The sequence below is a fragment of the Orycteropus afer genome, unplaced genomic scaffold, assembly GCF_000298275.1.
Source record: "Orycteropus afer afer isolate SDZICR_OR568_19922 unplaced genomic scaffold, OryAfe1.0 scaffold00207, whole genome shotgun sequence".
NCBI lineage: Eukaryota > Metazoa > Chordata > Mammalia > Tubulidentata > Orycteropodidae > Orycteropus > Orycteropus afer.
Window position 1 is genome coordinate 2,741,942 of NW_006921794.1, and position 27,444 is coordinate 2,769,385.

General features: G+C 41.6%; 1 protein-coding gene across 1 annotated transcript in view; it reads left to right on the forward strand.

The window, feature by feature from the left end:
* The window catches only part of VWA8 (von Willebrand factor A domain containing 8), a 751,729-nt gene that overhangs the window by 718,722 nt on the left and 5,563 nt on the right, over positions 1-27,444 (forward strand). Inside the window, exons 41-42 of the mRNA XM_007948177.1 lie at positions 1,961-2,086; positions 5,477-5,635. Coding sequence (XP_007946368.1) covers positions 1,961-2,086; positions 5,477-5,635 — 285 coding nt within the window. The remainder of the gene's footprint in view (positions 1-1,960; positions 2,087-5,476; positions 5,636-27,444) is intronic.

A 27,444-nucleotide genomic window follows, 5' to 3' on the forward strand; every position in this document is an offset into this window, starting at 1 on the left:
GGGGCCGACTTGACGGCACACAACAACAACAAAACATAATTGAGATTATGCTGTATATGCATACCACACAACCCTCTCATATGTTAGTTTCCTATGAGTGCTATGCATGTTATACATGTGTGCATGTTATTTGTGTGGGTATATTATATGTGGGGGAAAAAATGTTCGTTAGAACAGAACCACATTGTAATTTGGAGACTACCTGTAATAATACTCAGGATTATATTGTGTCAGGCTTCTTTGTGGAATGGCTGGTCTACCCCTAAAATAGGGACTGGCTACCTGAGGCTTGGAGTCTTTGGGTGGTGTGAACAGTTAACAAACTCCACTGTTAACCAAAAGTTTGGAGTTTAACCAGCGGCACCTTAGAGGAAAAGGCCTGGTGATCTACTTCTGAAAAAATCAGCCATTAAAACATCTATAAAGCACAGTTCTGCTCTGACACTTGGGGTTGCCATGAGTGAGAATCTACTCATTGGCATATGGTTGCTAGTGCCCTGAGACTTGGCTTTGTATTCGCAATGGCAATGCTATCGCACAGCTACCTGCAATGAAACAGTGGTGGAAGCATGACTGAATTGCAGTTGATTTAGTTGTCCATAATGTGTTTTACCTGATGACAATTATTATTAATGATTGGTTATTATAATTAATAATAACATAATGGCCACTTAATTATTATACCAGCTAACATATATTGCCAGACTCTTTCTTAGCCCATTCCATATGGTATCTCATTTAATTCTAAGAGTAGCTCAATAAAATAGATACTAGTGTTACCTTCATTTTATAGATGAGGTAGCTGAGATGCAGACAGGTTAAGTAACTTGCCTGACATCACACAGCTAATAAATGTTGAAGGGAGTATTGGAACCTGGCTGTGTGACTCCAGAGCACATGATCTTACTCCTTATTCTTTTTTTCATGAAGAAAAATTTTAGCCATTCTTCCCACCTCTTAATGTAAATATACTGCTCTAGCTGTAATAAACAAATGCCGGGATTGAGCTATTATAATTCGTAACCATCTTAGTTTACCTGGCATATATTTGTTGTTGTTGTTGTTGTTACGTGCCATCGAGTTGGCATATATTTAAGATAATATAAAAAAGTATTATGTGGAAATAGCTTTAGAAAAGTAATTCAGAAAGTTTCTGAATATAGAAGATCAGAGACATGCAGGGTACAAAATGTTCACCCTCTATGGCTTTCAGCTGTTTCCATTTGCACTCTAAGTCAAGGAGAACTTGAGTAACAAATTATTTTCCAAGAGAAGAGTTCTGAAAATCATGTTTTCTCTGTGCTTGCAGACAATGTCAACAAGTGCAGACTGATTATTGTATTATTTAGTAAATTTCTTCAGAGGACTGGGATAGAAAATCTGTAAGAAATGCATCACTGTTAGTTTCCAGATATTACACATGTCCCCAGGGGTTCATTTGCATACAGTTTTCCCACTGGTCTGTGCTTTAAATGTGTTCTTATTGTTGTTTCATATGTGAAAATGATTAAAACAGGCAAAATCCACACAAACGATATTTCTTCGTCAACAGAGCAGAAACCAGTCCATTTGTGTTACTGTGTTCGTGTAGAACCATTAATTAAGATCTAAGATCCATAAGGAGCCCTGGTGATGCAGTGGTTAAGCACTCAGCTCCCAACCAAAAAGTTGGTGTTCAAACTTACCAGTCACTTCATGGGAGAAAGATGGTGGCAGTCTGCTTCTGTAAAGATTAAAGCCTTGGAAATCCCATGGGGCAGTTCTACTCTGTCCTATGGGATCACTATGAATTGGAATCGACTCCATGGCAATGGATTTGGGTGTTTTTGGGTTTTTTTAGGTTTTTTTTTTTTTTTTTTTCGCGTTTCCTGTTATTCAAGCATAAAGTTTATCAGAGACCCTGAAGAACTAATTAAAACAAGAATATGTTTATTTTGTGTGTGTGTGTCATTGATTGCAGGCTAAAGGTAAAGAAAGACATTGGCTACGACACCAAGCTACTGGGGAACTAGATGATGCCAAGATCATTGATGGGCTGACTGGAGAAAAAGCCATCTACAAACGCCGGGGTGATGTGCAGCCACAGGTAAGTCACTGTAAACCTTAGGTCTGCATCATGCCACCTGTACAGAAACCTTCTCTCTTGAGTTGCTGTTTCTCTAAAAATACCATAAACCCTGAATATTGCAACCAAGGAAAGCATTATAGAAAAAAAATTAGGGGGTGAAAAAAGCATAAATATGATACTATTTATTGTATGCGACAGGGTCCCAGCAAGAAACACATGGCACGCTCAAATTGGGTAATCTGAGGAGCAGTTAATATTTACAGTAAGTGTGGTGTTTGAAAAACCAAAAAGAGACTGCAGTTTCCCAGGGCTGGCAACTGGCAACGCCAGGAATCCAGTCACTCCTAGGCCTAAGAAGAGCTGTTACAGGAACCTGGAGAAAGTAGTTTATGCAGATGGCCACCTGGCTGGATCTCAGGGCTTCAGTAGAAGGAGAGCCAACCCATGGGCAACAACAGAGAAGGCTGGCTGAGCAGAGGGAACAAATATCCCAACCTCACCCTCTGATCTCCAGCCAGTGCTGCCCATGAACAGAACCCACTGGAAGCCAGCATCCAAGAGAGCAGTTGGCACTGTCGGTACAGACCAACCTCCCAGAACACAGAGCAGGGAACCCTGGGCAAGAAATGAAGGCATCCAGCCGGTCTGGTTTTATTGATCCCACAGGGTTACTCAAGTGAAAACGCTAGAGCATCTCAGTGGTTTTCTATGGCTCCGTTATGCTGAAGATCTTTGTCAGTCATACAACTGACGAACAAGATTTTGGACAAGAAGGAGCTCTCCTTGAATTCCTCTGATTCATTCTAACTCTATTCTAGTATGTAAAGTTTTAGGTAGCCATGATTTTCAAATATTTTTCAGTGTAATGGCCCCCCAAAAATGGAAATAAGGTAAAATATTTAGTCTTCTAGAGAACTGCTGAGTAGCCACTGAGAGCTGGAGGTGCAGTGGCTGGGGGAAGGGGAGTCATTTATCCCATTTTAATGTTTATTCAGAGATAGTCTGTTGGTAATTTGGGAAGTTCTCATTTCTGTGTCACTGGAATGAGTCAACAAATGCTTTCTTTACTGACTCATTGTGGTCAACAGTGTATTTAGATCCATCTGAAATTGTAAGTAGTCATGGAAGTGTATGTGGCGCTATTCTTAATTTAGGGAAACTCAACAAGTTTTTAAGAAATATATTGAATTTGTCTCAAATCATTGTACAGTAATATCCACAGTGTTTTCTTGACATTACTCACTCTGCTTATTAGTTTTCATACATGTCAACAAGTACATAATAACAAAATAATCTGGAAATTTTCTTTTTCTTCTTCTTTAAAAAAAAAGAGAGTTTTCTTTAAATTCTTTGAGTTTGCATACAAATTGGTAGATATGAATCCAAAATCAAACTGCATGTCATGAGAGTTTCACTTTGTAATTGGCAGTTGTTGCTGGACAGATACCGCTGTCGTGCCTTTAACTGCCAAGAAAAAAAAGTAAAGTAGTAGTTCAGTAGCTGGAAGAGAAAATCAAAAGCTTACTAAAGACATTTTAAAAACATTTTCCTTAAGTTCTTTGCCAGACTCCCTCTGGCATGACCTTGTTTTGGAAATCTGACATTTCTTGTGGCCTGTATGCCACTGTATAACAGGTAAGGAGCCTTCATGGTACAACGGTTAAGCTCTCGGCTGCTAACTGAAAGGTCAGTGGTTCAAATCCACCAGTGACTCTGAGGGAGAAAGACATGGCAATCTGCACCTATAAAGATTACAGCCAAGAAAACCCTATGGGGCCCAGTTCATTGACCTAGTAATATATTTAGTGCTTCTGTTCTACCTCCTAGTTTGTTGCATAGTGCCCGGGGTTTTAAAAGCTTGCAAGTGGACACCCAAAGGGCAATTGATCTCTATTCACCTAGAACAACAGAGGAAAAAGGAGAGTCAGGAATAGGAGGAGGATATAGAATGTGTGGCTAATTGCCTCCATGGACAACTGCCTCCTCTGCCATGAGACCAGCTGGTCCCTAGCTACCGTTATTGAACATTTTCATCAAAGATTCCTAGAAAAATACTCATCAAAAGGGGGGAAACGCAGAGAATTTCAAATTCTCATGGCCTTTCTGGAGCTATGTAGGTGAGCCTCTGGAACTATTGCTCTGAGATAATCTTTAAACCTTGAACCAAAAATATCCCTTGAAGTCATCTTAGATCCAAACAATAGTTTAGCTTCACTAGTAAAAAAACAGAAAAAAGAAAAGTCTGCCCTGAGCATTATGCTCTTTTAAGAACTAACTGTGTGGGATCAAATTGACAACAGCAACTTGAAACATTAGACAGGAACCTTAGGGGTCAGGGAGTTAATGTTAATGAAGGAGGAACAACTCAGAAAAGGAGGAAGAGAATGGTTGCACAACTCGAAGAATATAATCAGTGTCACTAACTTGTGAATCAGTGTCACTAACTTGTGGATGAGGAGCTCTGGTAGCGTAGTGCCTAAGGCACTTGACTGCTAACCAGAAGGCTGGCTGTTCAAATCCGCCAGCCACTCCTAAGAAATCTACTTCCGTAGTGATACCACCTTGGAAGCCCAAGGAGGGGTCGCTATGAGACTCCACGGCACATAACAACAACTTGTGGATGTAGAAACTGTTGAACTGGTGTATGTTTTACTGTGTGTATTCTCAACAAGAACAAAATAAATAAAATGTAAAGGGAAAAAAAAAAGCCTAGAAGGCAGTTCTACTCTGTCACATGGGTCATTATTAGTCAAAATTGTTTTGAAACTTAACAACACACAATAAACAAACACAAACAAACTCACTGCCATTGAGTTGATTCTGGCTCATAGTGACCCCCCCCACACACTGGGTTTCCAAGGCTGTAAATCTTCATGGAAGCAAACTGCCTAATTTTTCTTCCATGGCACAACTGGTGGATTCTAATCACCAAAGTTTTGGTTAGCAGCCAAATGCTTTAACTGCTACACCACCAGAGCTCATTAACAACACACAATAGGTACATGTAAAAGCAATACAGATTTCTCCCCCTAAAATAATGCAAACTCTTGCTGGAGTCATTGACTCTAAATGACAAGTTGAGGAGTTATGTCTTTTCAGATTATTATTTTTAAGAAGGCATCAACCTTTGAAGGTAACTTTACTGGGCTAGGTTGGACTCCTTTGAGAGGACCATGTGCCAAGGGCAGATCTGTCACATATGGCCCTGACTGCCAGCAGAAATCTGAGTTCTACTTACTGAAATAAAATCCATAGACAGCTTTCCACCTGCCACAGTAGCGTTGTGCAGTGCCGAGCCTCCAGCTGATCCGCCTGCCTGGTGGCTGCACTCTTGGGCCTGTGTGGATCCTCAGAGCAGCAGCCAGCAATGCTCTCCTAGTTCACAGCCTTTTCTGTTCCTTCCCTCAGCTGGGCAGCCCTCAACAGAAACCCAAACGTCTGTGCCTGGTGGTGGATGTGTCTGGCAGCATGTACCGCTTTAACGGGGTGGATGGCCGGCTCGAACGCTCGATGGAGGCCGTTTGTATGGTCATGGAAGCCTTTGAGAATTATGAGGAGAAGTTCAAGGTAACAACCTGAACTAAGGATGATGATGAAAGGGTCATTGTCCACAGCTGCCCAAGAGTCAGCTCGGAGTTAGGCGATGACATATGGGTGAGTGCAGGGCTCTCCCAGAGTGGACAAGAATCCCCATCTGCTCATCAGCTCATTGCTCAGTGTAGAGCTTCTGCTTCATCTGCTCTGTGAATTAGAAAATGATAGTGCCAAGATTTAAAGCCTAAGTTATTACTGAAGGAAGCACCATACATCACAGTTTTGTGAGCAATTAGAGTCCCAGCCATAGCGTTGGAAAATAAGTAGCCACTTAGGCTCATGACAAGTCTGTTCTCAGGTTACTCAGTGCCTCCTGTCCTCACCCTAGCTCCCTCACCCAACCCTCTCGCCTCATCGCCAGCCAAGCAGCCTCCATTCCTCATGAGGGTTTGAAACACACAGTTTGAGGGTTTGAGTCAGAGCACACTGTTCTGGGCATTGCATAACTTTGCCACATGGGCAAAGATCACACAGTGATAGATGTCTCCCCAGCTGACAGTGATGTTGATTGCCCTGGGAGAAAGGCAGCCTGTCCTTTAAACCGTTTCCATTTTACTGTTGCTCAGTTGGCTGTACCCTCTCCATTTCGGAGGTCTAACCGTGGACAAGGGATCCCCCCACCCCAGTTCTGCTGCATCACTGCCCAAACCAAACACCAAACCTGTTGTTGTGGAGTTGATTCCAGCTCACAGCAACCTCATGTTTTACAGAGTACAACTGTTCCATAGTATTTTCTTGCCTGTAATCTTTACAGAAGTAGATTGCCAGGCCTTTCTTCCATGGGATCACCAAGTGTGCTTGAACCTCCAACCCCTAGCCCAAAAAGAAACTAAACCTACTGCCTTCGAGTTGATTCTAATTTATAGCAACCCCCATAGGGATTCCAAGGCTGTAAATCTTTACGTAAATAGATTTCCCCATCTTCTTCCTGTGGAGTGGCTAGTGGGTTTGAACTGCTGACCTTCTGGTAAATGCCTTACCCACCATGCCACCTGAGCTCCTGCTGCCCAATGTGGATCCATAAATTCACTCTTTATCAGATGTACAGAGTACCGGCACTTCTAGTCCCAGTGAAATATCCTTTACCACAATCACCAGCTGTATAATGATTATAAAACATATTTGTGGAGACATGCTTAAAGGATACACATAGATATTCTAAACTTTATTCTGGGTCAGATATGTCCATCAGAAATAGGCAATCTTAGATCATCTTAGCTTGACATCCCACCTGTGTACTAGGAGTACTTTCCTGAATTATGTCTCTGTGTTGTGATGGATACAGCAAAAGACAGACTGAGGGAACCCAGCACTTCATTAACATTAGGCCTGTTATTAAGAATCCTGCCCCCTAAATCTCCCAGGGTCCCTCATCTTAAGTTCCGTAAGATAAATTTCTTTGAAAATTGGTGTTATTAGTTGTCTCCAATTCATGGTGACCCCACATATAATAGTTGCCCAGTCCTGCACCATCTTCATGACTGTTGGTATGTTTGAGTCCTTGTGTGTTGGTATGTTTAGCCACTGTGTCAATTCAAGGTCCCTCTTGCCTTTGCTAGCCCTCTAGTTTATCACACATGATGTCCTTCTCCAGCAATGGGTCCCTCGTGATGATACAGCCAATGTAAGTGAGTCAGAGTTTCAGCCAATATTCTGTAATCAGCCAATATTCTGTAATCCATAGGGTTTTCATTGATGAATTTTTGGAAGTAGATTGCCAGGCCTTTCTTCCTAGCCTGCCTTAGTCTGAAAGACCCACTGAAACCTGTCCACCTGGGTGACCCTGCTGGTATTTGAAATATTGGTATAAAAATTCATGGAAACAATTAGTCCTAGTGACTGGTACACCAACCGATCTGCAGCCTATACAACTATGAGAACAGAAGAACTAGATGGTGCCCGGCTACCATTGTCATCCATGTGGAAGGGGATCTATGTAGGAGATCTTGATAGAGAGGGAAAACAATGTGGAACAAAACTCAAAATCATTTGGAGAAAAAAAAAAAGAAAAGGTGGAGACCAGGTTTGCTAATCCGATAGAGCCTGGTGGAACCACTGAGACTATGGCCCCTAGCTGCCCTTCAGGTCTAGAATTGAACCCACACCTGTGGTTTCCAGCCAAACAAAAGACAGGCATATGAGTTGAACATTTACCTGAGGTAGATACACTCCTTGGAGAGAACAATCATGGGAGAAAGAAGGGCTGCTTATGCACAGGGAGACAGCTCAGGGGGCAGGAGTGTATGGAGGGATGGACACTGGGAGGAGGTAACTATGGGGAGGAAGTGGGAAAAGAACTGCAGCATGGTAAACTGTGGTCAATGTCATGAGACAAAGTGTATGTGAACTGCTGTATGAAAAAAGAAATATTGGTATAGCTTGCAACATCACAGCAACACATAAACTCCCACAGTACAACAAAGTAGTGGCTTTTAAAATAAACTGGTAAGAAAAGGGCATTTTAAGTCAATGAATGCTACGGGTTGCCAGATTTTGTCTAGGTACAGAGTACAAATAGGAATAAGATATGGACAACCACCATGGGAGTGGTTTCCTTTCCTTGAACCATGTAACTGTGTAACTTTGATTGCCAGGAAGGTGAAAGCCAAAATCAGAGATCAGCTTTGACAACTTTATCTTATGGTTTGCAGACACATGTTCAACTTTTTCCTTCCCTTGATTCTCCCTTCCTTCAGATGTAAGGTTTTTTTATTATTATTATTATGATTTCCTCCTTTTTTGTTTTATGGATTTGTTGAAAATATTTACAGTACAACCTGTGAAAGCTGAAACCTGTATAAGCCAGAAACCTGTCAGAGAAGGAAAACTCAAATATTTTCCACTAAAATGAAAAATAGAAGAGTAGTAAAAGTTAAAAGTGGAACATTTGCAAGACCCAAAAAAGCAAGGCAGTCTCATCCAGTTATGGCTCTCGTAGGTTTCACTGAATTTTAACATATTTTAGATCCTTTCTGGTACAAGATAGAGTGTAAGTCTCTTGGTCCATTGATGACCAATGGATGGTTAGACAATAGATCAGCATAAATACCACATCCCACCTAGTGTTTTAAAACCTTTGAGTTCTGAAAAAAAAAAAAAAAAAAAACCTTTGAGTTCTGAAGATATTTGGGTCAGCCCATCCACCTCTCTGGTGGGCCTTGAAGGCCAATGTTCCACTGTTCCATTTGAGTTAAAAGGAAATTTGAATCCATTGTAGATTATGGAAAATATAGTGTTCTAGTTACCTAGTGCTGCTCTGACAGGAATTATATCACAAATGGAATGGCCTTAACAGAAGTTTATTCTCGTACAGTTCAGGAGGCTAGAAGTCCGAGTTCAAAGTGCCAGGCTCTAGGGGCTGGGTGAAAGCCCCTGGACCTTGGGCTTCAGCTCTGCCTCTTGCTCCCAGTCCACTGAAGCTAGGGGCTTTTCTTCACTCAAACAGCTCCTGGCTGCTGAGGCTAACAAGTCCAAGATCAACTAATAAAATGGCACAGTCGTGAAGTTACCAAACCACATGGCAGGCCATTAATTCAAGTCTATTGTGAGTCCCAAGGTCGGCAGAGCATGGCAGGCTGCTAAACAATGACTCAGCTACATGCAGGATCCAAGCATGCCATAAGCTAGACACCATTCCCCAAAGCTTCTGCTTATATACAGGAAGCAGACCACATTCCCTAAGTCAGCTACTCAGCTGCTTGCAGTAGATTCCTCCATGGAGTTGATCACCAGCCTCATCATGGGGAATACTACATCCAGCTGCCCAGCCACTCAACCAGGCCCAGCCAAGTTGACACACAAGCTGAACTATCATATACAGGTAGGTAGATAGATAGATGCAGTCAAGTTGACTCTGACCTATGGTGATCTTAGTGTACCACACAACAAATGTCCTGTTCCATGTCATCCTCACAATTGCTAGCAAGTCCAAGTCCATCGCTGTGGCTGTTGTCCCAATCCATGTCATCAAGGATCCCCCTCACCCTTATTGGCCCTCTACTTCACAAATGTGATGTCCTCCTCCAGCAATTGATTCTTCCTGAAGACCTGTTGTCTTACTTCTCTAGTGCTGCTATAACAGGAATACTGCAAGTGGATGGCTTTAACAAACAGGAATTCATTCTCTTACCATTTAGGAGGCTAGAAGCCCAAATTCAGAGTGCCAGCTATAGGGGCTGGGTAAAGGTCCTTTGACTTTGGGCTTGAGCTCTGCTTCTTGTTGTAGGCCCACTGGAGCTAGAGGCTTCTTCAGACTCATGCAGCTACTGGCTGCTGAGGCTGATGAACCTCAGGTAAAAAGATCAGCAGGTAAAATGGCAGTCTCACAAGTAGCAGGCAACATGGCAGGCCACTGGTTCAAGTCCAAGAACAATCCCCAAATCAGAAGGCAGTACAGCCCAGAATGTGCCAAAAAGCTAGAGACCTTTCTCAAAGCTTCATCATAAATACTGGAAGCAGGCCACACCCCAAAGGCCATTCCTCTTCACCTAAGTGCTCACAGCAGATTCCACATGGAGGTGATTACAGTCTCATCATGGAGAATAACTTCATCCAGCTGCCAAACCACTCAAAAACCACAGACAAGCCAAGTTGACACACAAACCTTAACTACCACACCTGATGTCATTAATGTTCTCTGTGATCCATAAAGTTTTCATTGGCTCATTTCCAGAAGTCCATCGCCAAGCCTTTCTTACCAGCTTGTCTTAGTCTAGAAGCTCCACTGAAAGCTGTTCACCATGGGTGAACCCACTGGGCTTTGAAATACTAGTGGCAAAGCTTCCGGCATCACAACAACACTCAAGCCACCACTGTATAACAAGCTAACAGATGAGTGGTGATAGCAAACCATACCACTATTAGAGTCAACAGTCACAGCTATCTAGAATGAAATTTCCAGTTAAAAAGAGGATTGCTGCTTCTCTGAGAGCAGAACTGCTCTGATATTGAAGCTACTTCTTTCAGGTTTTTAAAAAGATTTGTTAGGAGTTAACAAAAAAATATATAACAAATATGAGCTAGCTCCCCCAAGACTGAATAAAGTGTTAGATGGAAGACACAGGATGGCAAAGGGAGTTAAGAGAGCCATTCCAATAGTTCCAGGTAGATGGTATGATTATCACAGTGTTGAATACCCATGTTGCATCTCACACAGTAGGCTGTATAGAGAAATTCATATTTGTCTAAATCTCACTGTTAATAGTCTGTAATCTGACAGAGCTATTTAATGAAATTAGACCCATAGCACAAAAAAGGAACACTGCCAAGGACATTAGCATTTCATAAGATTTTAGTTTAATTGATAGTTACAAACCAAATTGTTGCCATATGACCAATTATATTTCAATTAAATTCAAGAAAATCATAAACATTAACTAGAACTCACTAATAGCAGAGTACTCCGCTAGGTACAGCGTTCCTTGCTGTCCTTGAGCTTGGCATAGTGAGGAAAATCTATGTAATGTAACCAAACAAAATGTAATCTATAAAAATGACTAAATTCAGGTAGAATATTCAGTGAGAGACATGCAGTAATAGAGATACAAAACATTCCCTTTTTCATCCCACACCAGTATTTTGCTGATGTTTTCTCTGAATGCCACAAAGAATTTCCTCAGCCTTTATCAGTAAAACCACAGATATGTTGAAAAGATAAGCATAGTATTATATGACTGACAAATCCAGGTAAAATTATAGCAGTGCACCAAAATAAAATAAGCTTTTCTTAAAAGCTTGAAATAGCTTTATCATGTTTCATGCCATTAAATTTTAGCAGACTGTATTTGAAATGTTTTGTATACTTTTCTCAATATGCCTACTCATCACTTGTCAACTATCTTATTACCTGATATTTCACATTTACAACAATAGTAAAAAAATCTATCCAATTATTTTGCAAATTAACGACAGACGTCTGGCAGTAATGAATGCTGAGGTGCAAGGCGAGAATGATACTGACTGTGCTGGTTAAACTTATGTGTCAACTTAGCTGGGCCATGATTCTCAGTGGTTTGAGTCATGTAATGATGTAATTTGGTAGTTATTTAATGATGTAGTTATCCTCCATTTTGTGATCTGATGTGGTCACCCTCCATTTTCATGGAACGCTCATTTTCTCATAATGACCAGGTCTTTGGCACCTGAACCTTTATTTGTCAATAAATGAAGAGTGAGTGTATATACACATTTCCTTACACTTGTAAGTGTATCTCCTTATGTTCATTACAGTTCCTTTAGGGCATTTTAATACACTATTATTAAAATGTATTAAACTATTTTCAACAAAATGAAAAATGATGGCAAGACATAGGAAAAGTGCTTGGATGGTCTGAAGAGGAGGGATGGGCCCTTTAAAAGAGGCCCCACTGTGGAGCTATGACACCAAATGGAGCCTGTTCCTGTGGCTTCCTCACCACCTCTGTGGACTAGAACTGGGTTCAATTCACAGGTCATTTACTCCAGCTTCCTTTTTCCACAGACAGGAAACCAAGACTCAGAAACATTCACAACTTTTCCTCAAATTGGAAAGCTAGGTGAAGACAGTGCAATGGAACGCAGGACTCTTTCTCTGTTTGCTTCTTTTTCCTTTTTTGTTTGTTTCTTTTTAAAATTTCCTTTTTATTCCCCACTTTTTTTTTTTATTTTGAAAATATTTTAACCTAGAAAAAAGTTGAAAGGACACAGTAAAATGAGCACCCATCTGCCTACATGTAGATTCATCAGGTGTTAACATTTTGCCTCATTTGCTTTATCTTTCTCTTTAAAATATATTTATTCCCTCCTGTGAATCATATGAAAGTAAATATTAAATACCATAACACTTTACCTCTAAATACTATAGCATGCTTCCCTATAACATAAGGATATTTTCTTACCTCACTACCATTATCACACATAAGAAAATTATGTTGTTGTTGTTGTTGTTATGTGCTGTTGAGTAGGACCCAACTCATAGCGACCCCTCCTTGGGTTTCCAAGGCAGTATCACTACGGAAGTAGATTGCCCCATCTTCCTTCCGAGGAGTGGCTGGTGGGTTTGGTTTGAACCACCAGCCTTCTGGTTAGCAATCAAGTGCCTTAGGCACTATGCTACCAGAGCTCCTAAGAAAATTATAAGTAATCCAATAATATTGTGGCACAGTGAACTACTTAATATGGTCCTTCTAGCCATAGTCTTTGTAACTCCCACCAGACAGCTGTGAGGTGCCTGTGGCCCACTAAGGGGATTGGATACCTTACTAATAATGTAAATAATGTGTATGGCACCTTTGTGGAGGTGAAACCATGGGAATAAGGTGTAGAACACTAACATGGGCATTGGTTTTGCCATCCTGATAGGCTTAAAATGAGCCATTCCAGAGGTAGGAAAGGGGAAACCTGACTAGCACCAAGAAGAAGAGACAGAAGCAGAGTGTGTCCTTTGGACCTGGGGTCCCTGCACTAGGAACCCCTTAGATCTAGGAGATAGATGACAAGAAGCAGTGGAAGCAAAACAGCAACCCCAGAAGCAGCAGAACCAAGAGACAGCATGAGACAGCACAGTGGGTTTCCAGACGCACAAAGCAAGAAAGCTGAGCACCTTCGGACAGGAGGCTTGCTGGTAGAGTGGGGTACCTACTGGCACTTGGTGGAGCTATTTGCTGACTCATGGAGCTAGAGCTGAATACCTCTGGGCCAAGGCGTACTAGTGGTGTACATATAGCACCCCCATTGGGTTTCCAAGGCAGCAAATCTTTACAGAAGTAGATTGCTCCATCTACTTTCCATGGAGTGGCTGGTGGGTTTGAACCACCAACCTTCTGATTAGCAAATGCCTTAGGCACTATACTACCAGGTAAAAAGTTTGTAACACTTGCCCAAGCAGGGCAGAGGCCAAGGGGCCACAGGGCCAAGAGGCTGAGGGCCAGAGAGCAACATTCCTGCAGGCACTGCTGAGAAGAGACTGTCCTGACTGAAGAACTGTACCCTGAGTCTTTTCTAATCCTGAATTGTAACCTGTTATTTTCCTATTAGCATGAGTATTGTCTGTGAGTTCTGTGGGCCGTTGCAACAAATTATCAAACCCAGCAAAGAAGTAGAGAGTGCGGCGGAAGGGATGGTTGGTATCAGAATTGGTAAAAAAGTTGGAAGGTGGAGACGTGTTCTGCCTCATAGGAATCAGCCTTGGGCTGTTGACCTAAATCCTCCTCCCTCTTGTGAAGTTAGAGGAGATCAGATACCTCCCCATGCCATTTTTACAAGTATTTACCAATGTCCAATCTGAATTCAGTTTTCCCAACTTCCCCAAAAACAACTTTTGTAGTTGGCCCCCCATCTCTGTCCAAATCCAGGATTTAGTCAAGGTCCATACTTTATATTTGGTTGTTATATTGCTGCCCAGTAACCAGTTGCTGTTGAGTCAGTTCCAACTCATGATGACCCCATGTGTATCAGAGTAGAACTGGCTCCATATGGTTTCAATGGCTGATTTTTTGGAAGTAGATCCACTAGGCTTTTTTTTCAAGGTGCCCCTGGGTGAACTTGAACCTCCAACCTTCTGATTTTGGCTAAGCACAGGACCCATTTGTACCACCCAGAGACTCCTCATGTCTCTTTCCACCACCCACCCACTGCCATCAAGTCGATTCCAACTCATAGGAGTTCTGGTGGTGCAGTAGTTAAAAGCATTGGGCTTCTAACCAAAAGGTTGGCAGTTTGAACTCGCCAGCCACTCCACAGAAGATAGATAAAGCAGTCTGCTCCCATAAAAATTTACAGCCTTGGAAACCCTATGGGGCATTTCTACTCGGTCCTATAGGGTTGCTATGAATTGGAATCAATTCTATGATAGTGTCTCTTTAGCTCTTTTAATTAGGGTGAGCCCCTTCCTTACCACTATTTGTTTTTGCTTCCTGATCTGCACTCTTGAAAGCCTAGATCTCTTGTAGTGTCCTTTATTCTGGATTTGTCTGGCTGTTTTCTCCCAGGGCCATTTAACTTGGCCCAAAAGCCTCTTTCCTTCCAGAACTCCTGAGTTTTTCCTCACACCAGATACATTAGAGACTTTGTATCATCCCCCTACCACCCCTGCTAACATGTCTCAGCTTCTGAGTGGTGACAGACCCTCAGTCTCTGCCCAGGCTGCTCAGGCCTGCTCCAGAGGGAGGGAAGGGAGTGGAATAGAGCCTATTTAAATTCTGTGTGAACTTTTCTGCTTATGATCAAATGTTTCAGGATATAAGTAATAGGTGCACATAGTACAAAATATAAAAGATAGAAAAGAAATGAGTGAAAAGTAAGACTTTACCCACCATCTGTGCAATTCTCCTCTCTGGTGCAACCAGCTTTATTTGGTGCCTTCTCAGAGAGCTTTGATGCATGTACATGTGTATGTATAGGTATATACATATAGTTTTAAGCCAAGTGATAGCATGGTATCACTGTGCTATCAGTTGGCTTAAAAAATATATGTATCTTCATGCTGTGATCATATTCAACTCATTTAGTATCGTCACATTCCATATCTTCATGCTTAAGGATGCCTCTTTCATTGTTGTTGTTGTTGTTATGTGCCGTCGAGTCGGCCCCGACTCATAGCAACCCCTTCTTGGGTTTCCGAGGCAGTATCACTATGGAAGTAGGATTGCCCAACCTTCCTTCCGAGGAGTGGCTGGTGGATTTGAACCGCCAGCCGTCTGGTTAGCAGGCAAGTGTCTTAGCCACTATGCTACCAGAGCTCCCCCTCTTTCATTAGACATGACTAACTAATGAAAGTATACAGTTTACTCAGCAAATATAAAATGATGCTTGAACACAAACTTCAGTTTTTAAGTGCTCCTGAGGAAAAATTTATATTGCACTACCCAGAATGACATCATTTTCTGATGAATTCAGCAGTGCTGGGAGACATCCCAACCCCCAATTCCAGACAGTTTTTAACATCGTCTTCCTGCAGTCATCCCTTGGTTGTAAAGGTGTCTAGTCTGTGTTTGCTTCGAAACCTTTGGAAGCCAATGGCCTCTGCTGTGGTGAGCCGAGCTCTTCCCTGAAACCTCCCTCTCGACATCTGCTTTGTGTTTGGTTTGGCTTTAGCTCGGCTCCTGAGACCCTCCAAGGCACTTCTTTTTAGAGCGGTTTTGAGTCATTACAGCCCAAGTCCAGGAGGCTCATTTGGAGTTTTTCTCCACCTTTTACTCCACATTAGCATGACCCATGCCAAACCACAGGGACCCTTGGCAAGAATTCCTGAGAAGAAAAGGTAATTCAGTGGCAGGACACATTTCAAAGCCATTTGGAGTTTTTAAGATTTCTCGTAATTGTTCTACCAACTGAATTCAATTATTCTCAACAACAGCATTCACAGAAGGTCACTTGAGACAAGAGAACGTTTATTTGCTTATATCAGCATGAACTAATCTTATAATCACAGCATAAATTTTAGTGTTCATATAGTGCTTAAAGACCTCTGGTGGCGTAGTGGGTAAGGCATTCAGCTGCTAACCAGAAGGTCAGCAGTTCAAAGCCACCAGCTGCTCAACAGAAGGGAGATGAGGTAATCTACTTCCATGAATACAGCCTTGGAAACCCAATGGGGGTCACTATGAGTAGGATCCAACTCTATGGCAAAACACAACAAGCATAGTCCCTAGCTGGTGAAAATGTTTGCAATTCACTGCTAATCTAAAGGTTGGTAATTTGAACCTACCTAGTGATGACACAGAAAAAGGTTCTGGAGATCTTTTGCAAAGATTACAGCCAAGAAATCCCTATGGAAAATTTCTCCCCACATAGTAATTCATTCCTTGTTGAGATATTGGTCTTCTCCAATAAATGTCTCTTCTAATGTGGAGTTGGGAAAACGCTATGGAGCAGTTCTACTCTGTAGTATATAGGGTCACCATGAGCTGGAATTTGCTCAAAAACAATGAGTTTATAAAAGCATATAACCATATACTAAGGCAGTCATTTTTTTAACAGTGTAACAAGGAACTCTTGTAGGAGAGTGCTGAGGAAGGCAGTACTTTGTACCCCTTCTCCATCCATTCCTAATTCAATCAAAGCAATTCCACTTGTATCTGTGTTGCATACGTAATGTAGTGTTAGTGCAGCATCAGGCTTCATCTAACATCAGGAGGAGGAGAGAGAATCACCATCAGCCCAAAGATACTCCTGTAAGATGGGGATCAGACATACCCCCACTCTCTGAGTTTTACTCAATTCTGACACCAACTGTTCTCCCCACTGCACTCTTACTTCTCTGCTCTGTTCGATAATTTGATGCAATGGCTGCACAGAACTCACAATTATGAGGTTGATTGGGAAAATAACAGGGAAGGATTTGGAGTCAATATCAACTTGCAAGTAACAGAAACAACTCAGGAGACAGGATACAGTTCATCAGTTATAACAGCCTCCAACCAAGACAGCTCTCAGCTCCTTCTCAGCCATGCCTGCAGGTAAGCCTCCACCTGGGCCTCTACCACTGGCCCTTACTCGGGTCTTGGCCTCTGCCACTGACCCCCACTTGGACCCTGGCTTCTGCCACTGACCCCCACTCAGACAAGTGGGCAGACACCCCATTCTATCAGCGAGCCTCTTGCCTGAAGGTGCTCAGCTCTTTCACTCCATGGGTCATGGTGGTGAGTCACTGAGCCCACTCCAACCATCTCACCCTGATCTCCTGGTTCTCTCCACTCATGCTACCTTCCGCTATCTCATGCCATCTTGTGCTATCTCACGCCATCTTGTGCTATCTCATACTATCTACACTGTTACAGCTCTCTCTGTCTCCTGGGACTAGGAGATTCTCAGCATAGAGACTCCAGATCCAAAAGACATATTCTGCTTCCAGCCCTCCTTCTTTATCATAGTGAACTCTCCTGCAACTTCTCTGGGATTATTAGCATTTACAAGCCTAGCAGTATGGCAAAACTGACCAATCCCCTTGGTAGGCCACTGTCACCTTATTTGCATAATAAACTTTCCAATTCCTGCAAGAATTTTATGTAACTTATTTACATAGTAAACTGTCCGATTGATTTGATTTGCAAGATTGTGGCCTAACAAATCATCTCGGCAGAACTACAAACCTGGAGCCAGAAAGTCCATATAAAGAGCAACCTATTGAACTGCAGCATGGTATTTTATAAGCTGGGCTTTCACTTGGAAAAAGAGTTCCATGGCTGAAAAAATTTTAAAGGAAAGAGTTAGAAAACTACTATCCTGGGCCCAGTGCTTAATCTATTTCTTATAGATTCTGAAGGCTTTCTTTTTGGAAAAAGCTTCATCAGACCTCATTTAGATTTATATTCATCACTCCTTTGGCAGGCAAAAATGCACAAGGTTTTCCTAAGCTTAAGAGAAGTAGATTTTATTTTTCTTATTCCCTGGTTTTTATTTTGTTTTGTTTTGGCATTCCATTGAATTATCATAGAACCTTGAGGACAGGAATGATCTTAGAAATGGTTTTCACCAATCACTTTGTTTTACAAATGAGAAAACCAAGATGCACAAAAGTTACATACTTTGCCCAAGGTCACACAGCTAGACTGTGACAAGCCAGGACTTCTGACTTCCACTTCAGGACTCTGTTTTAGTTGATGTTTCATTCCTATTTCTTGCAGCCATTTTATTTCTGCCCAATTAGTATTTTCTTCAAAACTGTAATTCTAGAGCAGATTGGGGGTATGATTATTTCTCCATAGTAAAAACATTGGATTTAGAGTCAGAATACCTGGTTTTGTCCATCACTAGATCTATGACCATAGGAAAGTCTCTTACTCTCTTCAAGCATCATATTATGGGGGATAATAACACCTATCCTATAAGGTTATAAAGAGAATCAGAATGAGGTGAGATATATGGAAACACTTTGTAAACTACAAAGAACTATACAAATGTTGAATGTTAACATCATTAAATGTCTTGTCCTATCCTTTCAATGACCCTGTGAAATAGTAAAACAGTTACTATTCCTATTTTCAAAGAGGTTAAGTGACTTAGAAAGAAGCATGTAATATTAGAGGTCATCTGTCTTGGATTGAATTGTGACACCTACCTTCCCCCAAATTTGTGTCATCTTGGCTGGACCATGATTCTCAGTGGTTTAGAAGTTATGTAATGATGTAATATGGCAGGTGCAATGATACTCCATAATGTGATAAGCTGATCAGGTATAAGAGGATTAAGGTTAAAGGTTGGTTGCAGCACCTTTAGTTCCATCACAGCCTTGATCCCATGTAAGGGAAGCTTCCCTGGGTTTTGGCCTGCAACACCTTTTGTCTTACAAGAGATAACAGGAGAGAGAAGGGAACAGAGAAGGGGGACCTACTACTACCCAGAAACAGGAGCCAGAAGTAGAGCGTGTCCTTTGGACCCAGGGTCCCTGCGCTGAGATCCTCCTGGGAGTAAGGGACACAGAGAGAAAAGTCTTCCCCTAGAACCAGCACTCTGATCTCAGACTTCTAGCCTCCTAAACTGTAAGAGAATAAATTTCTGTTTGTTACAGCCATCCACTTGTGGTATTTCTGTTCCAGCAGTGCTAGAGACCTAAGACAACATCAAAGCAGCTTTACTGAAATGGTAGAAGTTAATTTTAAAGACCTTGAGAATTTAGCTTATTAATGTCAGAGCCAAGTCTAGAAGTCTTGACCTTCAGACTCTTTTTACACTGACTTCTATGATATGAAAAAACAAGTCAGTTGCAACTCATAGTGACCCCTCCTTGGGTTTCCAAGGTGATGTCTCTATGGAAGTAGAGGAAGCCCAGTCTTCCTTCCAAGAAGTGGCTGGTGGGGTTAAACCACCAGCTTTATGGTTAGCAGTCAAATGCCTTAGACACTACACCACCAGAGCTCCCATTTCCATGATATGAAAAAAGGTTATCTAGCTAATACTAATAGAGTATTAATTACCTAACTAACTCTCTAGGGTTCTGCTGGCACTTCTCTGGACCTTTTCAATCATGTATTTATTTCCTAACCCTTTACTTTTCCCAGTCAGTAGTACCATCTTAGAAGAATATGTTTGGATTTCTAGAAGGAAGTTAGAATTTCACACATCGTCAGGCTTCAGAAATAGCCTCAGTTGTCACATACACCTACTTTAATGTGGGTACGTAACAAAGCATGAGCTCTTCTAAAGTTAGTAAATGATTATCCTTCCCAATAAAAATTTTAAAATAAGTTTTATTCATAAAAATGCTAATAGCTCCTCTGTGTTCGAAGCAGAGCTTTCTCTGAGTTCTAAGTATTGTAAATAGGTCCTATTTGATGATAGGTCTTTGTGTCCTGGATTAAATTAAGCATTTGTTTTCATCTGTCATACCTTTCTCTAAATTACTGAGATTTTCAAAAGAAGATACTGCAAAAGGGCATTTAGACAAGTTCCTAAAGCAAAGAAATATTCTAAAATTAGTCTTCTCTAGTTGAGGCCTTAATATTTTATATATAATATATAGACATATTATATGTACTACATACTATATAATTATATACTGTATATTATAAATATATTATTTATATTGAATGCTACAGTGAGTTCAGAGATGCTCTGAAAATTGGAGAAATCATGACTGTAAAAATTTTGAACTACTCAGAAAAAGTTACAATCTAAGGTAATCAGTGAGATTTTTGCACACTGGGTGAATACAGGGTGAATAGCAGACTTAGGAGTTAGTGATTGGAAATGAATGAGTGAGTTCATATAAATTTTCCTTTTACCCACATACATTTGAGGATGAGAAAACTGCTGTTTGTAAAATGTGTTGGGATACTTGGATAGCAGATGCTAGATAATTATAATATAGAACAATCATTTTTATGGAAGCTTAAAATGATCTATCATAAAACCAAGGAATGCTCCACACTAAAACGTACTTTGGCTTCCTCTCAAGCATTTTATTTACTTCAGGCATAGAATAATCCCCAAGCCTCTCTGGAAGATGAGAAATCAGAGCTTGCAAGCCATTTTATAAGCCCTATCCTGTCCCTAAAGGAGCTCTGGTGGCTTAGTGGTAAGATATTTGGCTGCTAGCCAGAAAGTTGGTGGTTCAAACCCACCAGCTGCTCCACAGTAAGAAGGTGAGGGAATCTACTTCCATAAGGATTTATAGCCTTGGAAACCCAATGGGGTCACTGTGAGTCAGAATCAACTTGATGTCAGTGGGTTTTGTTTTTTGGTTTTTTAATTCTGTCCCTAAAGTGCATCTTCTCGAGCCTTTGCAATATGAAGTAGACAAAGAGAAAAGCAGAGGAAAGGTGGAAAGAAGGAAGACAGGAAAAAAAGGAGGCCTGCAACCCACCTATCTTTATTCCGTTTGCCTGAAAAAGCATACTAAGCTTTTTTCCTGGGCAAACAACTACATGACAGCTAGATGGATGGATTGACTGATTGTTCAATTGATAGGTGAATAGTTGCTAAAATATTTGTGAAGGTTTAAATCAGCCAGTGTCTTGATTTGATAAAAAGCTTCCAACAGCTCATTTGACTATTTGTTTAAAACCTAACAACTTGGCAGTACTCAGTTGTATCAGCCCTGTGAGCAGACCACATGGTCCAAAATTTATATAGTCTTATCTCTGGTAGCATAGTGGCTAAGGCACTTGACTGCTAACCAGAAGGCAGGCGGTTCAAACCCACCAGCCACTCCTCGGAAGGAAGGTTGGGCAATCCTACTTCCGTAGTGATACTGCCTCGGAAACCCAAGGAGGGGTCGCTATGAGTCGGGGCCGACTCGATGGCAAACAACAACAACAACATCCAATGTGTTAAGGCATGTGGCTGCTAACCAAATGGTTGGTAGTTCGAACCCACCAGCTTCTCTGTGGAAGAAAGATGGGGCAGTCTGCTTCCATAAAGATTTATAGCCTTGAAAACTCAATGGGCATCATTATGAGCCAGAATCGACTCAATGGCAGTGAGTTTGGAGTTTTATGAATGTCATCTGATTAGAAAAAAATTTCATCACAGGTTAAAAGAAAGGAAACAGTTGAATATATTTATAGCTCTTTTACCACAGCTCAATATGAGAAACTATTTCTGTTTCAAGGAACTTATCTGTTTCAAGGAACTGATCTTATTCCCGCGTGTGTAAGATCGTGTTTAAAGGATTACTTCATCAACCGCATAAAGGAAGCAGTCTGGCTGGCACCTCTCTGGAACTTTCTTCTTAGCTAAAAACAGTTCCTGCCAAGACCACTGTCAAATCCAATTTTCCAGGGCCACTAGCATGCTTCCACTGAGGGATTAGTAGGCTGTCCCCCACATCTGTGTCACTCCCAGCACTGATTACATGAGTGACCTTAGTTAGGTGTAGGCTAAAGCTGGTACCTTCCTATAGTTTTCTATTTTCAAGAGCTGTATAGCTTTGAGGTTTCCGTTTTTATTTGTCAAAATTATACTATCCATATTGATACCAAACTACATTAGAGAGGTTTGGGTGTTTTTGGTTTTTTTTTTTTTTTTTCATGTATTGAATTTATTACATCCCTGGAAAGCATTTATTGTCAAGCTTTTTTAATGCACTGATACATTTCCCTACAATTCTTTTGTATCATCCGTAGTGTATAAATCTTGTCGTTGTTAGCTGCCATTGAGTTGACCCCCAACTCATGGGGACCCCATGTACAACAGAACAAAACGTTGCCCAGTCCTGCATCATCCTGATGATCAGACTGTTGTGATCCATAGGGTTTTCATTGACTGATTTTCAGCAGTTCATCTCCAGACTTTTCTTCCTAGTCTGCCTTACCCTGCAAATTTCACTGCTAAAATCCACTCAGCATCATGGCAAAACTCAGGACACCATTGACAGATGGATGGTGGCTGCACATGATGTGCATTGACTGGGAATCAAACCCAGGTCTCCTGCATAGAAGGCGAGAATCAACCACTGAACCACCAATGTCTCCCTAAGTCTTCAAAAACCACCCTTAAAACCAAGAGTAGACTAATCTTTCAAGCCCAAGGCCCTACTCTGACCCCTCTTTGGCCATGCCTTCTACCCACAAGGTGAAGGATCTGTAGGGTCAAGAGGGCTTGCCCGCTTATACCCTGTTTCTAGTTCATGTTCCTATCCATCCTGCTCAAAAGAAGACAGTGTTTCCAAGGTCTGCCTGGGTCTCTGTGCTAGGTCCATCTTCCTAGGACAGAGTGGTCAATGGCCTTAGGTTTGAGGAGTGGCCAAGAAGCACTGTTTGGAGGGATAAGGATAGTGTGTACATGTGACTACTAGGTATCCAAGGGGTGTGAGACAACCAGCTTTGGAAAGAGAAGGTCAGGGGCCAGCACTCAATTGCCATGTTCTGGCACAGAGCTTTAAAGAATCCAAGAATTCTGTATCCCTAACCCTTCAACTTATTATAACATGTATTTATCAAAGTAAAACATATTTTGCTTAATAGTTTGTAGCCTGATTTACAGATTTAAAATATTTAGATATTCTATATGTGCCTCCCACCAGCCACTCCTTGGAAGGAAGATGGGGCAATCTACTTCCGTAGTGATACTGCCTCGGAAACCCAAGGAGGGGTCACTATGAGTCGGGTCCGACTCGACGGCACATAACAACAACAACAACATATGTGCCTCCATTTGTGCATTTGTCCTGGGTCTTGCATCTGTTACCAATGGGCTTGATCAAATAAATTCCTCCATCTTTTGTAGATTCCTTCAAACCTTTGCTCTCTTTCTTGAACTTCTAGCCCCGTTCTTCCCCCCCCCCGCCCCCAATTATTTTATTGTTGTTGTTGAAGATGTACACAATAGAGCAAGGCCAGGAGCTGATTGTGGAACAGACCATCAACTACTTATATGTAAGTTGAACTTGAAGTTGAGGACAATTAAAACAAGTCCACGAGAGCCAAAGTATGACCTTGAATATATCCCTCCTGAATTTGGAGACTGCCTAAAGAATAGATTTGATGCACTGAACACCAGTGACTGAAAACCAGAAGAATTGTGGGATGACATCATGAGGAACCTGTGCATAGACCAGGAGATTGTCGTTGAAACACAACAAGGGGACACTGCATGGTTTAAAATCAAGAAGGGAGTATGTCAGGGTTGTATCCTTATTCATACTTATTCAATCTATATGCTGAGGAAATAATTCAAGAAACTGGACTATATAAAGAAGAGCATGGCATCAAAATTGGAGAAAGAATAATTAACAACCTGCAGTAAGCTAACAACACAACTTTCCTTGCTGAAAGTGAAGATGACTTGAAGCACTTACTGATGAAGATTGAAGAATACAGTCTGCAGTATGGATTACATCTCAATATAAAGAAAACAAAAATCCTTACAATGGGACCAATAAGCAGCATCAGGATAAATGGAGAAAATATTGAAGTTGTTAAACACTTCACATTGTTTGGTTCTACAATCAACACCAATGGAAGCAGCAGTCAGGACATCAGATGACGTATAGCACTGGGCAAATGAGCTGCAAGGGACCTCTTTCAAGTGCTGAAGAGCAGAGATGTCTCCTTGAGGACTAAGATGCACCTGACACAAACCATGGTATTTTCAGTCACCTCATATGCATGTGAGAACTGGATAATGAATAAGGAAGACCAAAGAAGAGTCAATCCTTTTGAGTTGTGGTGTTGGTGAAGAATGCTGAGTACCATGGTCTGCTAAAAGAACTAACAAATCTGTCCTGGAAGACGTGCAGCCGGAATGCTCCTTGGAAGCGAGAATGGCCAGACTTCATCTCACCTACTTTGGTCATGTTGTCAGAAGGGACCATTCACTGGAGAAGGATGTCATGCTTGGTAAGGTGGAGGATCGATGAAAGAGGGGAAGGCCCTCAACGAGGTGGATTGACACAGTGGCAGCAGCAATGGACTCAAGTATAGCAAGGATCGTGGAGCTGGCACAGGACCGGGCGGTGTTTCATTCTGCTATGCATAGGGTCACTGTGAGTCAGAGACAACTCAACAACACCTGACAACAACAATTACATGTACAATTCAGTGACATTGATTACATTCTTCAAGTTGTGCAGCCATTCTTACCTTTCTTTTCCAAATTATTCCTCCCACGTTAACATGAGCTCATTACCCCCTAAGCTTCCTATCTAACCTTTCAAGTTCCTGTTGTCAATTTGATCCCATATAGATAGTTCTTTAAAAGATCACAATGCTCAAGCCCCTAGCCTGATTCTTGATACATAACGTCACCACCTGTTTTACAGGAGAGTCAACACCACAGGTTTCTATCTCTAAATGACTGTGTTTTTTACCTTAAATGCTCTTTGTCCATTTCCATTCTCTCTACCTTCCCTTTACTCTTGGAAAAAGGAATGTCATCCCCCCTTCTCCAAACCAGACCCTCTGACTGTGACCCTGACTGAGCTTCTTCACTCCCACCTTCTCAAGGACCTTCTTTTGTTACTTGCCAGACCTGTCATTTATGGCTCTCTCTTCCCACTGCCTCCACTCGGCTGCCTGGAAAATGTACAGACACTTCTGCTTCAACACCCTCTCTAGACACTACTTTTCAGTTTCTCTCTTTCCCCATAAATCTTCACTGAAATTATTCCCCAAGTGTTGCCACTGATCATGAGAGCCAGAGGTCATTCATCAGTCATCATGCCTCCTGAGTGGCTGTGGTCAGCGTAGCTCAACACAGCTGCATGACCTCTTCCTGAAAATCTACTGATTTCCCAGAGCTGTCTGGGTTCTCCTGCTTCTGCCACTACTTACATCCCATCTTCCCTATTTAGCTCTGTGTCTTTCTTCCACCCTACAACGGGGGAAACTCCCATAGCTCAGCTGAGGGCCTTCGCTGATCTACATGTGTTCGCCCTTGGCAATTAGTTGTGTGTTACTCCATCACTTCCTCTCTTGGGATTGACGGGTATGTCCTCACTTCCAGCCACATCTCTGACTTCCTGAAGCAGGTTTCTACCCCGATGCCTCCCCAAAAGCACAATTTCAGCCTGACTAAAATGAAACTCTTCTTCCCCAAGTAATCTCACTTGCCTTCTGATTCCCCATTTTTGCATAATAACTAGTAATTTCAACAGGAAATTTTCTACTTTTCATTTTGAATACGATTATTTAAATATGAGTTGAATACGATTATTTCAGTTATGTTTTTTGCTCAACTAGCTCAGACTAACCACCATTTGTCACATGATTTGTGGGGAATAAAAATGCATCCCAGCTTCCAAATAACTTACTCGTTTTTAAAAAAAAAAAAAAAAATTGTAGCCCACATGTGAGAGGAAAGCTTCTTATTGCACTGATTTGATTGCAAACTCTCTTAAAGCATTTGTGCAATAAACACACCAGGGCCCCTCATAAACACTGAAAACACAAGGGTGAATAAGAATGGCTTCTACCTTCAAAGAGTTCACCAGTTAGAAAGAAACAAACTTGAAACAAATAACTGCATTCCCTTACACATGGGGTTGCTATGAATCACAACCAATTCAATGGCAACTATTTTTTTTTTACCAACAGAACACCTAGAGTACTATTTTAGACTCACTAGTTTTGATAATTGGTTGGTGGATATCAGTGATTATTTCTTTTCATAACAGGTTTGTTGATCTTATCAGGTGCTGTCGAGTTCGTTCTGACTCATAGCGACCCTGTGGACAACAGAACCAAACACTGCCCAGTCCTGTGCCATCCTCACAATCCTTGCTGTGCTTGAGCCCGTCACCGCAGCCACTGTGTCAATCCATCTCATTGAGGGTCTTCCCTTTTTCACTGATCCTCTATTAGGATATAATTTCCATACCATATAATTCCCCCATTAAGGGGAAATTTTCTCTATAGTTATTCATACATTTAGATATATGCAGTCATCACCACAGTCAGTTTCATTACCTCAAGAAGAAACCCTGTACCCTTCAATTATCACTCTTCTACTCTCCCATCCTGCTTCTCTCCTAGCCCTAAGTAGCCACTAATCTAATTTCTGTCTGTATAGATTTACCTATTCTGGACATTTCATAAGGAGCTCTGTGGCATAGTGCCTAAGGCATTTGACTGCTAACCAGAGGCTGGCAGTTCAAACCCACCAGCCACTCCTCAGAAGGAAGGTTGGGCAATCTACTTCCATAGTGATACCACCTTGGAAACCCAAGGTGGGGGCTTGCTGTGATATTTCATGTAAATGAAATTCTGTACTATGTGATCTTTTGTGACTGGCTTCTTTCATTTAGCGTGCTTTTCATTGTTCTGGTTACCTAGTGCTGCTCTGATAGGAATATACCACAAAATTCTACTAGATATGAATTGATATCTCATTGTGGTTTTTATTTGCATTTCCTTAACAACTTGGGAGGTCTGGTGGCCTAGTGCCTAAGGCATCTGACTGCTAGTGGTGGTTCAAACCCACCAGCCACTCCTCAGAAGGAAGGTAGGGCAATCTACTTCCATAGTGATACCACCTGGGAAACCCAAGGAGGGGTCACTATGAGTCAGATCCTCCGACTTGACTTGGCGGCAGTGAGTTTTTGAGTTAACAACTTAATGATGTCAAACATCTTTTCATGTGCTTATTGGCCTTTTGCATATCTTCCTTGGAAAAATACCAATTTAGAGTCTTTGCCCATTTTTTAATTGAGTATTTGTCTTTTTCTGGTGATGTAGTGCCTAAGGCATTTGACTGCTAACCAGAAGACTGGTGGTTCAAACCCACCAGCCACTTGTTGGAAGAAAGATTGGGCAATCTACTTCTGTAGTGATACTGCCCCAGAAACCCAAGGAGGAGTCACTGTGAGTCAGATTGACTCGATGGCAGTGAGTTTAGTGTGGGTTTTTTTTGGTTTTTTTTTTTTTTTT